Genomic DNA, 19,222 nt, shown 5'->3' on the forward strand with positions numbered 1-19,222 from the left:
ATGGTTCTGTGGTAAATCTCCATTGCGAAAGTGGAACAATATCGCCTGTAGATCTATTATTGGATTCTTTTGTTTGTGCATTGAAGCAAATGTATCACCTATATTCGAAATATCATCATTATTTTAAGTAGCACGACAATAAACTATAATAAATACAAATCACAATAAAACACTACGTACTAATCACAGTTTATTATTCTTTGACAATTCAGCCTGTCAAACGCTTTAGATCAAATTTGTAATCTATAATTCCGTTTAATATGCAACAACTATTTCCCGATATATATTACTCTTAGTTTACACAAATAAGGTAAAAATAAATTCAGATGAAAATGGGTTTGATCTTTTATGGCATAATAAAAATTATATATTTTTGATATATGTCTGGGATTAATAAGTTAATGCACGCAGATAATCGCTTATTTGCGTCATCAACTCTTTCAAGACCTTGTAAAATGCGTTATTGTATCAAGGAAATAGTTGGTTTTACTAAATATTATAAAACCCCCGGATATACTATGGCCTTTATTAGATATGATTAATTATAATGTAATATTTCAAAAGTTTAGTACAAAAGAAATTGAAAATAAAGAGACTGGCTTTGTTAACAATACTGGAGATGTTCCTAAATTTACATAAAACGAATCAGTAAAAAATCTATGGTGAGGAATACATGTGAATTGTTGCTTTATTTCGCCGACAAAATTGCAGATACTGGAGTGACACATACATATGTCTATTATTATTTCCTGAAATAAAATACAAACACTTAAGTTTTTGTACAAAACTATACTAAGAATAGCACCTTATAATTGTATACAAAATAATATATAACATAACTAGTGTTAGAAACAATCGACTGAAATCGACTGTTCAGTAATTGACTACTTTTTACTATCGACTATTTCAGTCGCTATTTTTGGTTCGGCTGTTTTTACTAGCAACTGTTTTCAGTCGTTTCATATCAGATAAGACAAGCTAAAAATTGGAAAAACTTAATAACTAATCACGGAGTCTTGTCCAAAAATTACTCCGTTCACAATATACTCTACTTGACTCGTGTCAAAATCTATGTTAAGGTCAATACTACGATGGGAGATGGCTAGCGATTACAATTGATGCATCATTTTTATTACAGTTTTCAATATTCACCAATGCTATGACAAAGTGTCCTCATACAACATTACACAATGCTAATAAAATAAGCTTCATGGGTAATTTATTGTGGTAAAAATTAATTGTATAAAAAAAAGTAGAATATTTCTAATTGTGTACTTGGATTTTATTTACGTTAACATTATTCTTAAGCGACCGGAGACTAACACTACTAATTTTTTTTATTAATCCAGGTAACCCATTTAGAACGACCAATCTAGAATCCTTAACCTGACCTGACAGCCTGGTTACTGCCATGATTATTGTTTCTTGTCTCAAGTCTTCGTTCTCTATGGCCAATTACAATTACAAACAGGACAACTCTTATGGTTTTGACTTCTATAGCTACTAAGCCGGTGGAATATATTTTTAAAAAATTGGAGATGGAAATATTCAGTGTCATCCGGTGTTACCCAATGTGGTAACTAACGAGACTGGGATTATTTTCCTTGTCGGATTGTGTACTCTTAAATCACAATTAAATCACAAACTTGACAACTACGCTCCAGAAGGATCCGAACGCCCGGCTATAGCAACGTCCTGTCACCCTACCGTTACAGTAACCAAACTAGGTCTAATTTAAATAACAACATCACATTTCAGGTGAAAAAAGGCTACATTTTAGCAATCGGCAAAGTATTTTCTTTCTATTTATTTTATTTCTATATATTCTACGGAAATGCAAATTAGATATATAGATAGATAGATAACTAACATATAGTAATATTTATGGGTCTATCCGTAACTGATTTTGTTGCTATCTATAGTCCTTGGATTATAAGAAACAGCACTAGATATTTTTCGCCGAGCTGAAAGCTTTAAAATTGATAGTGAATAATATACTCCACTTTATTCGTGTCAAAATCTATGTCAAGTCAACACTACGATGAGAGATGGTTATCGATTACAATTGATGTATCATTTTTGTTACACTTTTCAATATTCACCAATGCTATGATAAAATGTCCTCGTACAACATTGAAGTTTCTTAATTATAAACTTATAAAATGCTAATAAAATAAGTTTCATGGGTAATTTATTGTGGTAAAAATGAATTATATAAAAAAGTAGAATATTTCTAATTGTGTACTTGGATTTTAATTAAGTTAACATTATTCTTAAGCGACCGGAGACTAACACTGCTAAATTTTTTTTGTTAATCCAGTAACCCATTTAGAATGACCAATCTGGAATCCTTAACCAGACTTGACAGTCTGGTTACTCCCAAGGTTATTGTTTCTTGTCTCAAGTCTTCGTTCTCTGTGGCCAATTACAATTTAAAACAAGACAATTCTTATGGCTTTGATTACTATAGTTACTAAGCCGGTGGGATATATTTTCAAAAAATTGGAGGTGGAAATATTCGAGTATCATCCGGTCTTACCTAATACGGTAACTAACGAGACTGGGATTATTTTCCTTGTCGGATTGTGTACTCTTAAATCACAATTATATCACAAACTTGACAACCACGCTGCAGAAGCATCCGAACGTCCGGCTATAGCAACGTCCTATCACACTGACCACTACAGTAACCAAACTAGCTCTAATTTAAATAACAACGTCACATTTCAGGTGAAAAAAGACTAGATTTTAACAATTGGCAAAGTATTTTCTTTCTATTTATTTTATTTCTATATATTCTATAGAGATATAGATAGATAGATAACCAACATAAAGTAATATTTATGAATCTATCCGTAACTGATTTTGTTGCTATCTATAGTCCTTGGATTATAAGCCACAGCGCTTTGACTACCTTAAATAAATCACTTGATATTTTTCGCCGAGCTGAAAGATTTAAAATTGATAGTGAGTAGAAGTTATAAATAATAACGTTAATTTTTCCTGGGGTAGTAACAGGGTTAATGTAACATTTCCGATTATATAATTAATAGGACCAGTAAACAGAATGAATTATTTAGATGGGATCCTTGACCAGGACTTGCGTGTTCATTTCAATTACTCTGATCTAATTAAAGCGACTTCAAATTTCTAGGCTAAGCATTTTTATCGGCGATCGACTTTTTTTTATAAACTGTTCACACTGCAGGCATTAATTATTCATGGAGAGAAATGTGTATTTTTATTACGTTTATATTTAAACTGGCATTTCAAGTTCGAGCGATGAGATGTTTTTGTTTTTGGCTTGCACGTGATATAATGTGTTTACTGTCCAATAATGTGCAATCAAAATAATCTAAATAGAAAACATTCGCATTGTTTTACTATTCTTGGTGCAATGCGACGACTTGATTTTATTGACGATTGAAAGTTAATGATAACTAAATTTACTGTTTTAGTTACAATTTGAAGATCTGATACGAATTTGATCCTCTAAGTTTGATTTAGTCCAAAGCAATAGAACATATAACATAAATATGGGTAAACCATTATAAATATAAATAGATAATATTTAAATTTACGTTTATTTAAAGTGTTATTGTGTATATAGGAAAATATTAACTAAGTAGCTCACATTTTTAATTTATTTATAATAGTTTTAATTAGTTTATTTTCTTCGCAATATTTTAGGTGTAGTTTTACTAGGTATCGTGAGTCTTAGCTATTCTATAAAACAAAAGGCTATCAGTAAGTATACTGGCATGATGTAAAAAGTTGAGATAAAACGTTAATTGTAGGGAACTCCCATTTTACTATTTTAATTCACTGGAAAAACAACAAAGTTTATTGGGGCTTATGGGGTTGCTGTAAAACATCAAACCGACTACTAATCGACCGATTAATTACTAATGCTTATCGCCACATAACTAACGAAGACTTGTACAATGATCTCGAGAACAAATCAATTCATGAAGCTATCTAATATTTCACTATAAAACATGAACGATCTTGCTAAATCAGAGCAACGTGGAAGCATCTATTCGACAACGCGCAGGAAATCAGAAGATTGAAGCGAATCAAACCTGCATTTATTTGTTTACACAGCACTCTTCGTGCCTGTAAATTGATCCGACAAAAGAAAAGTAATAATAAATTAAAGTATAATTAACACTAAGCATATTCAGTAAAATATGTTAAAAAAACTTTTGTAATTTGATTGAAATCTCTATCGATTATTTTTAGAATTATATGATAGTGCCAACTTAGAGGACAAACGTTGTCGGGTGTAGTTTCGATAGAATTTTGTGCTGAAGGTAATCATAGAAGTTCCGATGGAAAGCGTCCGTTAAATAGCCAAAATGTAGTTAAATGATTGAAAATAATTGGTAGAAATTGTTAAAAAAATTAATGTAAAACTACACTCCATATCCTGTTTGAACCGTAATTCATATATAAATGTAACAACATTTATGTGAACTGCACATAATTGAACATCCTGACATAACTGTCTGTTGCCAAATAGTGGCTACTGATGGACAATATAAAAAAGAATATTTCGTTTTTTCACATTATATGTATAATTTATCTTGATTAAAAAAATAGTCCAAACTAATTTGAATTTCCAAGAAATACATTTGTTCCTTTTTTATTAAAAATAAATTATGCATCATAGTAACATTAAGTTCCTTTCTTTTTAATTAATTATTAAAATGGTCTCACTTTTAAAAATGAGCGAAAAAAATTGTGCGAAATCAGTAGTTGTCAGTCAACAAACCATTGAGTGTTTGACTATATCCCATTATTTTAATTAATTAATAAAAAAATTTCAGAAATATGTACTGTCTGTGTATTTAATTAACTATTAAAATGTAAATATGAAGAAAATTTAAAAGAAGTAAATGAAAAAAAATAATAAGGAACTGTTACTAAATTGTTTCCGATGTTTGTCGATTCTTTCTCTTAGAAAATTACCGAGAGGATCTCGAATCGATATCGAAGCAAATTAACCTTTAGTGGGTCGCAAAATAAAGAACGGTTTCTTGGAAGAAACAATCTACCCTGAGACATTTAAGCCCGACCAACTTACATAATTTCGTTAAAATGCGATATTTGATAAATATAGACATCACTTCGCAGCAAACACGATCTGACATTACCCATCGGTGCCTGAAACCTTAAACATTTACTTTAATACGATCGAGGAAGTGAAAAAGTCCCCGTCTTTCGATAATTTCTATTATAAATAAGCCAATAATTGTCGGCCATATCGATTTTGTGGCGGATTTATTATTGATATTAAATGTTGTAAGGCTACTAAATAAATTATTAGAAAGGGGAAACGTTGCTGAATGTCGACTGAATGGTTCATTTTTTTCACTATTGTATAAACTGTTTTTAGACACGCATTACATGCACATTTTTTTCTGTTTGTAATGTGGATGGATACCGTTTGAAATAGATTTGTAGGAATATAACACGAGTTCATTTTAATAATTATGTCATTTAATATATATTTATTAAACCTGTTTAACTTTACTATTAGCAACCTTTGATTATTTTTGGGAATTATGACTTATGGTACTTAAAATAAGATGATTCGGGATAAGTAAAGGAGATTTAAAGTCTGTTCAATAAAGTTGAATTTAAAAACTTTATCTTATATATTATATCTTATATCTTATATCTTATATCTTATATGTATCTTTATATCTTAAGTTATGTTGTCTTAAAGTTGATAATATTGTCTAATAAGATAGTTGGGCATACCTGAAAGATGTAGTCTATATGTTACAGTTAATTAATATGTACAGGTAAGGAAATCCTCATGAGTCGAATATATTTAGGTACTATCTTATGATTAATATCTTATTTTTTATAAATTGAATGTATAAAAAGCACAAGTGTTGATGGGACCATAAACATTATACCGTTCTAAATTGAATGAAGCATATAATTGAAGACTATTAAATATCATCAAATCTATAAACAAAAATACACATTGAGATTAGCCTAATTGGAAATTCTTTCCAACAAATAGTTTACTGAACTGGCTTGAGTTGAATTTACTGGTTTCAAGAATTGGTATCTATATGTAATTACAAAAAAAAAAACAAATTAGTTCCCTCTTACTACCGTTCAATCAGTCCTCTGAGCTCATTATCAGAAATCGCTGAGAAAGTAATTCTCTACGCTCTTATCGAAGCCGTGAAAATCTTTCAAGACTAGCAGATTGGATATCGAGTCAAACACTCGTCAATACTACTGGGAGATTAGTACGTGAAGAAATCTCCATTTTTCATAACAAAAACTTTATGGGATTAGTTTTCATGTACATCATTACGGCCTTTAGCAAAGTCATGGCATTATGGTCTAATTTTCAAGATATTAAAATTTAGTATTTCTCCAGTAGTCTTAAAGTAGTAAATTTGATATTATTGTATTTGGACAGCCCCGCACGCCAAGCTAAAATCGGTGATTGCTTCGCCCACTATTCCTCTTCGTCAATGATGCTTCACAATTAGTAACCGACCGTGTACCAACGGTTTACCCTCTTTTGACGTCGGTGAGATTACATATTTTCACCGATAGCTTGTTTCAATTATCGCATAGCAAAAAGAGCATAATATATTTAAATATACCCTACAAGACTTGGCATGTACACTGAACAATAGATACGCATCACATTATTTACATAAAAACAGAATTGCTAACATGTTATGATGCTCAATGTACCATATTGCATAGTGTTGATGTTATTTTGTCTATCCCATCTCCGAAAACTGAAACAGTAAAATCCGCGATTTGTGCATATTTTTTAAAATTTTAGTATATTATGCATCTTCATATTTCCTTTCGCAGTAAACGTAATATCTTGGATAAAATCTGCTTAGTTGTTATGTGCTTAGTTTCAGACTAAAAGTGGAAAAATATATCATGTTACTGTTAATTTTTGTACTCACATCGGCAATTTATCAATATCAATATATACTTAATATTTTTTCACCCCTGTTTTGTTACTATTTGTACTTATTATAAATATGTTTAAATTGTGTCTTCCAGTTTTAGTTACAAAAATAATTTAAACATTCAGTGAAAACATACTCTTTCAGATAATATAATAATTGTACACTATTATTTCCAATGGAACTAATGGAAAATATTTTTAAAATTATATAAATTATACGGTCTCACGTTTGAATCACTTCCTAACAAAATCAATATTTCTAAATTAAAGATAATGTCTTCATTAATATTAGTAACTAACAATACTTTTCATTATATTTTAATTAAATCTTACATGTTTTCATCACTAAAATTTAATTAACATTGTTTAATTTTGAGGTATTTTGGAATCTGGTTTGATATCTTCTTTTAATATTATATTTTAACGCCAAATTATATAATTGTATAATTGTAAATTATATAATTATAAATTAATAATACCTAATCATAATAATTTCTTTTTTTCTCACACTTTTTGGAGGTAATAGAAAAAAGCGATAGTATTTTATGTAACTGATAATAAACAAAATAGACGTTAATGCAAGAATACTAATTCGGATATGTTATATTTTGTTTTCTTCTAAATTATACTTATTACATGTATATTTTTAGAATATCTGCGAACCAGTTTTACATCCTTTTATTCAAATTATCCGAACATACCCGTATATAGATTATATCGTAAGTAGTTTTTACATATGCTATTATAAATATACAGGATTACGCAGAAAAAAATCCATTAGTGAAGTAGCTTACACAAATAGTACATCATAGTTCTTCGTTTTAATATATGTTACCAGCCAGGTAGTGAAATGCGTAGGTGAAACTGTGTCATCTTGTCGTATATCACGTTTGCGGAAGTAGTACTAAGGCAGCTGGTTTCGTTTTTGTATGAAATTTACATCAAATGATTAGTCTCCTTAAGCCAGCTGTGTTTTAGAGTTTAACGGCCTCAATATTGATCACCCTTGATGGTGAAAAAAAGTTCTCTTTACCTGTTCAAATACGTTTTTAATGGGAAAATTCAGATCATTCTTCATTGATTAAAAAACTGAGAACTAATTACTGAAAGAGTTACGCTAACTCTTATCTATTAATATGTGATAGTGTTGAAAATATTAGATATACTATGAACCCAAAATTTATACAAATGGAAGAATGTCAAAATACATTGAAGGTAAATATGACTGCGCTACTTGAAACATTTTAGCGCAAAGACATTCAGTATTTGAATAGTGCCAACCAATTTTGCTTTACAGAAAGTGCTATCAATTAAAGAATTAATTATTTTGCGGTTAATCTATTTAAAGCAATTTAATCCAAATCAATATATTTGCTTAAGACTACTTACCCAAACTAAATAATAAGAAAACGAACTCTTTTATTTTAACTGTCTAATGTGCCATATCAATAATATTAGAGTAACTTTATTTCCTTTTGTATATTTTAATTTTTTATAATATATCTTAAATATTAAGTTATAATTAAAATGTTAAAAACAATAATAAAATTCACAATACATTTTGGGTTAAATTAGTTCATTTACTTTTAATACGGAAGACTCCAAGTTTTTTTTATAAATTTTAAAGTCTCCTTTTACCAACAATGGGTTTATCTGGATTGGGCCTAAAGTTTAACGTGGACTCCGAACCACGGTCCTCTGCATTAAGCCTACCGACTGGAGAGTGACCAACTTTAGAAATCATCCCAGAAGTCATCCGGTCTTACCCAACCTGGTTACTGGCTGACTGGGATCATTTTCCTTGCCGGATTTTACACTCTTGCCTAGAACATTCACAAATTTTAAACAATCACAAACATAAATTTACGACCATGCCCCAGCAGGATTCGAACCCGCGGCTATCGCAACAGTAGGAGGACTGTCCCATCGCCTTTACCACGGCTCCACCAAGCCGGCGACTCCAGGTTTGCATTGCTTTTAAGAATATAGAGGATACATCTTTAACAGAAACTATACAATTGATTGTATGGACATTATTTGGTTTAGTTTGTTTTTCTATATTACATTTTAAAATAATTTATAAGTTACATCTTTTTTTGTACATTTAGAATTTTTATGTTATTTTGAATTTTACGTAATAAATTTGTTTAATGTAGTATAATAACTATAAAATTCCTTAAAGTATCATCTGGTTTTTGGAATCTGTGAAACTTTTCTCCAGGGATTCGTATTGAGTTGTTTCTCTATTACTCTGTGTTCCAGAGTAACGTGTTTAATGTCAAGGTAATGTTTTACACACTGGAACAACCCACAATTTAAAGATAAACAGATGATGGCCGCGAATGGTACTTTACATTAAGCTTGACCTTGTACTCTTTAATATGATCTTCATAAAATAGATATTGTAACTATGTTTTGAGTTATAAATGTAAGCGTTACATTTAAAACAAAAAAATAGCAAATAGAACTGCTCCAAATAGACAATCAAATAGTTCCACTTAATATAATGAACATTATATGCTAACAGTACACTGTAATAGAATCATGTAAACGACTACGTTTACAAACTTTGAGCGACAAACCATGTTTAAAACGCTATGTTTAAGGTCGTACGTTTTATTATTAATATGCACTATCCAATTCGAGTCCCAATTAAATCCAGAATGAACAGTTAAACATAACCGGGAGATATGTAAATACACGTTTTTATTAAATAGTTTAATGTTAATCTGATAATGATATTAGAAGAACAATTTATTAAATTACTATGTTATACGGGCACCTATATTCGAGACCTCCTTTTGTTCTGTAATAACTATATGAAGATCAAAGATTGTCTAGATTGCCTACTAGATATATGAGCGGGGAAAAAAATATCAACTTCCTATTATTACGGTTTGTTAAAATACATGTGAAACGGGCTGTTATCTAAGCTGATGACAGTTATTTACAAACAAAATGGTTTAACGTAATTTCATAATAATACCGAAGTAGTCATTAAGTATTTGATTGAATTAATGTTTTTATTTATTAATGCCTTGTTAAATATAACACCAATTTTTTTACTTTGATATAGGTATATTATATACAGTATAAGCAAGTTAAATTATTATATATAGTAAAAATGGCATAATGAGAACTACACACTTTTATTTTGCAATAATAACATAACAGGGCAATTGGAAAGTCCCCGGCGACATTTTTTGGCACAGTTAGTTTTTTTTTATTCAACATAATTCGCTTCAAGGGCGATACACTGATTATAGCAACTATCCAACTTTTCGACACCATTTTTGTAGTACGATTTGTCCTTTGCTTCAAAATAGGTTTCGGCGATCACCTCTTCATTTGACGAAAATTTCTTCCCAGCAAGTATTCTTTTGAGATTTGAGAACAGGAAATAGTCGCTGGGTGTCAGATCTGGAGAATACGGTAGATGAGGGAGCAATTAGAAGCCCAATTCATGGATTTTTGCCATCGTTTTCATTGACTTGTGACACGGTGCATTGTCTTGGTGAAACAGCACTTTCTTTTTCCCACGCTTTGGAGAGGGTTCATCGTGTGCAGTCCACTCAGATGACTGTCGATTGGACTTCGGAGTGCCATGATGGAGACATGTTTCATCCATTGTCACATATCGACTCAAAAACTCTGGCGTATTTCGCTTGATCATCTTCAAACATTTCTGCAAATCATCAACTCGTCGTTGTATTTGGTCAAAAGTGAGCTCGTGCGGCATCCACTTTGGACAGAGTTTTTTCATACCCAAATATTCGTGAATGATATGATGTACATATTCAGTTGATATCTCTAGAGTGTCTGCTATTTCATTCAATTTCAATTTACGACCATTCAAAATCATTTTGTGGACTTTTTAAATTTTTGCATCGGTAACAACCTCTTTTGGGCGTCAACTGCGTTCACCGGCTTCGATACTCATTTCACCAAGTCTAAACTTGGTATACCAATCCTTGATAGTTGATTTTCCTGGAGCAGTGTCTGGAAACTTGGCATCAAGCCAAGTTTTTGTTTCAACTGTATTTTTTCCCTTCAAAAAGCAATATTTTACCAACACGCAAAATTTTTTTTATCCACTTTTTTTTTCACAATAACAAAAGTTGCTTCACTCAAAATGCTATAATTCACAAACTAACGATCCGACAGCTGTCGGATGTTATATGAGAATCTTTTGAGGCTTAGGGCTAACTAAAACATATGGATTTAATTCTAGTAGCTCCATCTATGTGTCAAGACGGAGACTTTCAATTGACCTGTTATGCATAATTGAGCAGAGCAAGCAAGTCTGAATAATAGTATTTATTATTTCCCTGAATTTTAAATAAATATATCATACTATTTGTTTAAAGATCAGCATAGAAAGACAATAAAATGATTGAACACATGATTAAAGTTATGAAATATCGAGCAGAGATACGTTAAATAGCTAAAGAAAAGCCAGAAAAAGCTACGAGGCTACAATAACACCCAAAATAAACCAAGAAAAATAAATTAACTTTTATCTGAGAGAGCTACGTAACAACCAAGAAGACCAACACATCTAGATGAACATAATATCTATTAAATAAGAACCAACCATCAAAGGACAAAAAGGAGAACCTCTAGCTAACGTATATACTCCTAATCATGGACAGATAAATTACACCGTAATTAACAGTGACAACTTAAAATTCGAAACTATCACACCAGCTATCGCAAACTAAGTAAGGATTTAAGAATAAATTTGAATCCAAAGAAGGTACCGGTGTTTAATGTATCGAAATAATTGCATATATAAGTCATAATAAAACTTATCAATCTATTTAACTCCTTTAAGCAAAAACATGTTGATATTAATTATGTTAAAACCTTCTTTCTTTGTTAATAGTTATGCCGAAACTTTTTGAGAAAATATTAGTGTAGGTGATTTTATTGGTGATTATATTAGTATGATGATAAATAAACGACCATTGGAAAGAAAAACAAATATGATCTGCAGTCTTCTAGACGTAATACAAGTTTTACCGTTTCATATATAAACTAACCAAAATACTTTCAAAGAAATAAATAGAGATGTTAACATCCTATATTTCCCAAAGACCTTCCAGAAATAAACATGAGAATTAATATTCTGAGTAGGAAATATACGCTGGAGTGCCCAAGTGTATTAGCAGTGGATCATATAACAGCGAAGAAAACTGGTTTAGAAATAGATTAAAAAGAAATCCGAATAATATTTGATAAATGTGTATTTTTGTTCATTGTTAATCGTTTTGAGTTAAATTGAAACTGCTGGTGAATAAACCGAGGGGATTCTTTAAGAATTCCATTCAATATTACGCTATAAATATGAAACTTAACTAGTTATTATTAGTGATTTTCAAAAATATAATGCACGTGAGTCCAATCATCGAAGTAAGAATACATAAATATTTGTTTGTATCTTAATCTTTTTACTTCCTAAAATACTACTAATAAACTATTTCTATCCTTCACATACAATACAAGTCAATGTTGTAAGATTACGATGTCTTGATTTCATTGTTTTTACTTAATGAAATAATATTGACGATGGAAAACACGTTTTCAATTTTATTTAAAAATTTAGGTAAAGAAATTATACTTTTAATCAGCTTAGTGTATTTATTGTTTTTCAATATATAACATACTTTAGGTGAGAAATATGGATAAAAGATAAAGATTATGTGAATACATAAATGAAGTAATGAAAATATGCAGCAGATAAAATAAAATTATTCGTAACTACAAAATTTACATACATGGAACACACATGACAAATAGAAGAAATTACGAATTATTAACAGTAATTTTGTAAATAATTTGAAGCATTCATAACTATTAATGTTTTTAACGATTAATACAATAGAACTATTTAACATTTTGTTGTTTGAACCTTGTATTAATTATTTTGGTTATTTTTTTGCTTTCTAGACCTAGTGATTGTAAATGTATTTATAAATTTTAAAAACATTTTAACTCAAGTAAGTCGAATATCAATTTCAAAATTGTTTTGAAGTTTATATTCTACTATTGCTTAATTTATAATTCTGTTTATGTTTATAACATGAAATATTTTTAACAAAGGAATTCAACCAACTTCGAAAATTAAATAAGGAAGAAAAAGCTCGCTAAAAAGCAGAAAATAATCAAATTTATTTATTTTTTTTGATTATTTATATATATATATGTACAGTTGTTAATTATCAAATCTTAATGGGAATTAGATTTAATTAAATGCAATTTAATTAATATTAATAAAATTTAATTAAATTATATGTCATATATTTTAAGTCATAAGTTTTAGTATCATATGGTTTTAAATTATTCTCTTTACTCCATTACGTACGAAACATGACATAAGAAATTTGGATCGAATTTCGACCATTGGGCGATCATTAGTAATAATAAATTTAGACTTACCGCACATTTTGATGTATCTAAAATTTCGACTTCCGTCGTCACATTGTCGAAAGTAACGTTGTGTCGATACAGAAAATCTGAAACAATAAGAAAATCTACTTTGAAAAATAGTTATGATAACCGCCACATTCTCCACGAAACAGTTATAATACGTAGTTAAAATAGAGAAACATTAAAAACCATGTAGGACCATTCGGCATACCATTATCCGAAATGTGTAAAACCTACGTATGCTAATAAAGCGCGCTGTAACTTATATTTTTTAATGGATATTCATAAATATATTAAAAGCGTTAAACGACAGCTTCAAAATGTTCAGCCGTCGTTGAAAGGAAATACGAAAAAAACATGTAAGAGTATGTCAGGTCATTCGTTTTGTTACCATGTTTGAAAAGTGAATTTATTAATCCAAATGTGATTTAGGTCGTTGTTCGGATATTGAACACTGTGACGAACGAAAAACGTTTATCATTTAACGGTTTTTTTATCTCTTGCATTGTCACAAAAGGTTTGGTGGCTATACATAATATTTAATAATCTTTTTTAGTTTTATCTCGAATGCTTTCTAAAAACCCGCTTTTTACGAGATTTACTCGTTACATCTATCATTCTTTAATCAGTGATTTTGTAACTATTCATGGTTCATTTATTATTCATGGGCAACATTAACCTATGGTGAATTTATATTTGTAAATATTCTTCGAAGTTTGTATAAATGCTGAAAGTAAATTAGTTAGCTACCTTTTATCAGAGAATAAATGAGTCGGTGAACTTCGTATCACCTACAACCATTCTGCAAATTCTCTCCGACAATAACAATAGCTACTTCGCCGATTGACGCGAATTAAACATCTTCCTGTGCTCACCGGCAGGTGTTTTGCAGGTCTGGTGACGACATTATGGCATCTAAAATTGATGATCAGCATATGATAGTGGTAACAGTGCTCCTAGTATTTATTTATAAAGTATAAATTTGAGCTTGTATTTGTAGTATTTCTGACAGAAATTTGAATTTTACCTAAAACATACCTTGCTTCAATCAGAAAAATCCCTTCTTTACAAATTGAAGTAAAGTAGAAAGTATTCTGAAAACACTGTCTGATAATTCTTGAAAATTATATTGGCTTAAAAGCCAGAGAAAGTATGGAAAATTTTAAAAAACATGACAGAAGAAACAAGAAGTCAGACATTATTATGCGATTTGATTTCCGATGTAAAATCCCTATTTAAACCAGTGGTGCTAATGTTAAAGCGATTTTTAATGCTTCATAAATCTGAGACAACACGAAAATTAGATGACAAGTGGAGATACCACGTTATGCTAGTTTTGATCAACATGGACTTGAACTTATGCATATGCATAAGCATAACATTAACATGCAGCTATGTAAATAGCATTGATGGCCATTGGGATAATTTGTTTTGCTTTAAAAACGCTGAGGGAGAATACTTATTCCTGAACATAAACATTATGGTGTCTTTACTGCTGATACCGACGTTTTCGTTTCAAGGAAAGGGACTAAGTAATTGGGCGGCAGTGTCAAGTATAACTTATCAAGCAATATACTAGCCTAAAAATATGGAAAAAAGTGTAACGTTACAATTCACAATACTACACATTATTCCATATTATAAAAAGATAAGAAATAACTATTATTTCAACGGTTGGGGTTTCATTTCTTGAAATAATTTTGAGGGGAACTTGTGAGCAATCAGCAAAAAATCCCCAACTTGGTGAATTTGATTTGACTTATTGGAAACTTTAATAAACTTGCAATCTTGATTATTAGTGACCATCAAATCTAATGAAACAGTTCTTAAATATTTTTCGTAACATTAATTCCATTACTCTGTTGAAAAGCAGCGCTGATATCTATTTAACGAACATAAGATCAGGCATGAAATGAATACGATCTATTGTTTCCAATTGGCATGTAGCTATTGAAACCATGCAGATATTTGAAGGAGTAGTAATATTCTTGGTTAGTGCACACAGTCAGTTAATATTATAGAACCACTTTATTCAAAATAAGATCTTTAGATTTTCCCCGTTAACCGACTCTATTCACTATAAAATATGTTAAAGTTCAATACATCAATATATATATATATATATATATATATATATATATATATATATATATATATATATATATATATATATAATGATTTATGTTAAAGTTTTTTGCATTCTAGGAAACAATTATTCAGTTCGATTTCTAGATTTTCCATTTTAGTTGTATCAATTGAATAAAAAGTATATCCTGGCAAGGAATTGGATCAAATTAGATCAGAGGTATTGAGGAATGCCTTAATTTTTATTGCTGATGAAATGGTTCACAATAATATAAATGTTTTGATTGACTAGGCGTGTTATAGTGCGAAAAAACAAGGATTATCGACACATAATTTCGGTTTCATAAGAATACTGATCATAGTAATTAAAAATTGAAATATTTAAGGTATATCAACTGATAATTAGAACATCTTAAATAAAAATATACGTCAGTGATGTGAAGGATTATGAGCAAAAAATTAAAAACATGTTATTCGGTTAGCAGTGGGAATCGATTCGGTGGTATGTAGATTGCAATTTGTCGGAACACGGTTGCTAGGTCAGTCTTTTATTAACACTAAACTTCGACAACAAGTTATTACTTACATATTCGATCATAATTTGAACCGTAACTGATTAGCGATCTAGGAAATTGAATTTGAACCGTTTTGTATCGATCTATTTTTGCAAGGGTATAATCGTTTTAATGTTTAAAAAATATTATAAATATATAATTAAGACCTAATATTATCAACTGTCAATAACATAATACATTTAATTGTAGTTCAATAATTGGATCAAATCAATTTTAACGACTTTGAATAAACAACAAAAAATATTAATTATGTGTGCTACTATTTTTTTTTATATTAAAAAGTTGTTTACTAAATATTATATCCAAGAAAAATGTTGCAAAAAAATTCAGTTAAATATTATCGAACTTTGTAGGTCATTTTATATTAACCTATGTACCAAAATAGATTATTATTAAAATTAATATATAAGAATAACCTAGAATTTTGGGTATGGATAAACCTTACCATCCAATTTTTCAAAGGAAAACTGTTATGTTTTAAGTGCCTTAATTATTTTAAAACGTTTTAGTTGCCCCTTAGCTTTACTCTTTTACTTTTCTTTACTTTTTTAGTCTCTTATTTCTAACTTTGGTATTTTGAGATTTCATTCTCAATAATTACAATAATATATGGATATCAATGAGGGCGGGTTAATGTTATAGAATGAAACAAAGTGTATGTACGAAATGTCATTATGTATGTAATATAACATTATTTAAATGTTCACCATGGTTTCTCACGGCACGAATCTGAATGGCCTTATTTTCAATAATTAATTTAAGGCGATTTCATAGGTTATGTTGATTTAAAAGGCACAACTCGATTTCGACTTGTTAACATACACAGTGGTTTCAGAAAATCCCACAAAGGGCTTAAAATATATAAGTCAATTAATATCATCTCTAGGAGAGTTAACCCACTATCGGCTATGCGTTACGTACCGCTATCTAGCTGAAACTTCAGTCGTTGATGGCACGTCTAAACCAAACGATGGTCGAGTACTAAATGAATGGAAACACCCTTCAATAACATCCCAGATAAACCCCTCGAGGTTGCCAGCTATTCGTTATCGGGTTCTAGTTGGCGCTACTGGTACCCCGCCCGTGTTCAACATCTGGGATTATATTTCTGGGTATTTTGTAGACCGTTATTCCACTATGTAATATTCGACATGCCTCAAGGTCACTACAATACTCCCCTGCCAGAATTTTACATACAATTATTTTAAGCAAATAAAAATACAAAAATGTATGAACAAAAAATCAAATTCAAAATACTGATATACCAAACAAAATGTGCTGCATAAAAAGGGCTTTGAAACATATGATAAATCGAAATGGTTGTGGTTGGTACGGTTGCGATCTGGTACGGCTGTTGATATCTTCCGGTCCTACAGATACCGTTGCTTCTTCGTCGCTTTGGCACTTGAATGTGGTCCATCGGCGACGTTGAAAACAAGCTATTTTTCGAACAGGGCTCCCGTAATAGACGCTGTGGAAAGATCGATTTTTCGACGACGTGATAGCTTAGTTTCTTCGACGACGAGACGTTGGCAATTCTGGTACCTCGGCGAAGACATGGCAAGTCTACGGTGACTGCAATCGGTACCTAGCTTCTGGAGCTGCTCTGTGACTAATCCGTAGTCACATACGTTAAGGTAATTCAGAACAAACAAATAACGACGGTATCCAACCGAAGCCGTCCGAAGCCTTTCAAATCAAAATGTCTTCCAGTATGACGGAGACGGTGAGCGAAGGAAGACATTATGATTTAAACATAGCGCCGAAAGAAATGTTTAGCCGAGACGCTAATGATTCAACAGTGATGTAAAAATCTCTAAGAGTTCAAAAGATTGTGAAAGAAATAAAATTTGGACAAAAAATTAAAAAAATAAATAAATCGGAAATAATGAAATGAAATTTAAGGTCCATTGTTGCAGCACAAAAATAAAATTTAATGAGGAACAAATGTTTGAATGAATGTAAACAATAGTAAAATCGAAGAAGAATGTAGTTTTAAAAACATTGAAAACGTTGAAACAAAAAATATAACGGCCACGTAAAATACACCATGTTGCACGTACCCTCCATTCACGAGTCCAAACCCAATTTTGCGAAAGATCACGTCGGGGTCACCACTTAGGGTAAATTAGATGGCTCGGTGAATGGAGGTAAAAGGAAATGAAGCAGTGGTGTTTACATTATGTGACCGTTATTTATTGAAGTAGTATAAAAATGTAAAAATACAAATGATTAAAATCTATATATTACTGTAATTACTTGACCATCTCTAGTAGTAATTTATCTCAATCAAAATGTAAAACATACTATTGTTAAACTTACATACATAGTAAAGTTGTCGTATGAAATAATACAATGAAATAACATGAATCTTACCCTACCTAGTCAAGTTTTTAAAAAAGTGCACAAAGTAAGAAATTTCCATATAGTTCGGTTTCCATAAGTTCAAAGCCATATATTAAAATTGCTTTATGTAACTTGTAGCTACATTTCGAAACCATATACAATAGTTATTTTCATTTAACAACCTCTAGTACAATGAACATAATCCAAATATAGTAAAATTTTAATAGTTTTAGCCGGCATAATCTCTTTGGTAGGTAGTTAATGTGATTTATGTTAAATACATTTGGGCGGTGAAGTCGATATTTACGACACTAGAAGACTGAATGAAATGAATGAAAATTTTAAGCTATTTAGGGCAATACCATTAATATATCTCCAGCCACAAGGTGTTTGACAGCAATTATTAATGGGCGACTTTCCTGTTTTTTCGTATAATCGCTGTCTTAATATTTTTTATGGATTTTAATTAGTTTGTTTAAACACCGTTATAAACAACGTATTTAACATAATATAATAAATCAGTTGGTCTTAATATTTATTTGTATTACTAATTTTGTGTTAAAAACTATTTGTGATCAGTAGATGAGTGTAACTGTAATACGCACTAGTTATTTTCTCACTTTTAACACTCTATACTTTTGGACCACTTTAGTTTTTACAGAATGATAAATAATATAAATAATTAAATTGTGATATACCACAGCTCTTTATAGTACTTTTGAAGTACATTATTTTAGTGATTTCTTGGTGGATACCATAATTCTATATAAGCTTCAAAATTAACTTAAAGTATCTTTAATTCAACTTCATTCTTGTATATTTC

The 19,222-nt window shown here is 30.3% G+C and overlaps 1 protein-coding gene across 3 annotated transcripts in view; it reads right to left on the minus strand.

The window, feature by feature from the left end:
- The window catches only part of LOC143190327 (ras-related and estrogen-regulated growth inhibitor), a 319,043-nt gene that overhangs the window by 106,004 nt on the left and 193,817 nt on the right, over nucleotides 1-19,222 (minus strand). For all 3 annotated transcript variants that reach the window (XM_076394553.1, XM_076394555.1, XM_076394554.1), the window contains one exon: nucleotides 13,403-13,479. In XM_076394553.1, the coding sequence (XP_076250668.1) occupies nucleotides 13,403-13,479 (77 nt within the window). The remainder of the gene's footprint in view (nucleotides 1-13,402; nucleotides 13,480-19,222) is intronic.

Source organism: Rhynchophorus ferrugineus, unplaced genomic scaffold, assembly GCF_030347505.1.
Source record: "Rhynchophorus ferrugineus isolate W39M unplaced genomic scaffold, kcgeb_rfMv2 rfM2, whole genome shotgun sequence".
In the NCBI taxonomy this organism is placed as follows: domain Eukaryota; kingdom Metazoa; phylum Arthropoda; class Insecta; order Coleoptera; family Curculionidae; genus Rhynchophorus; species Rhynchophorus ferrugineus.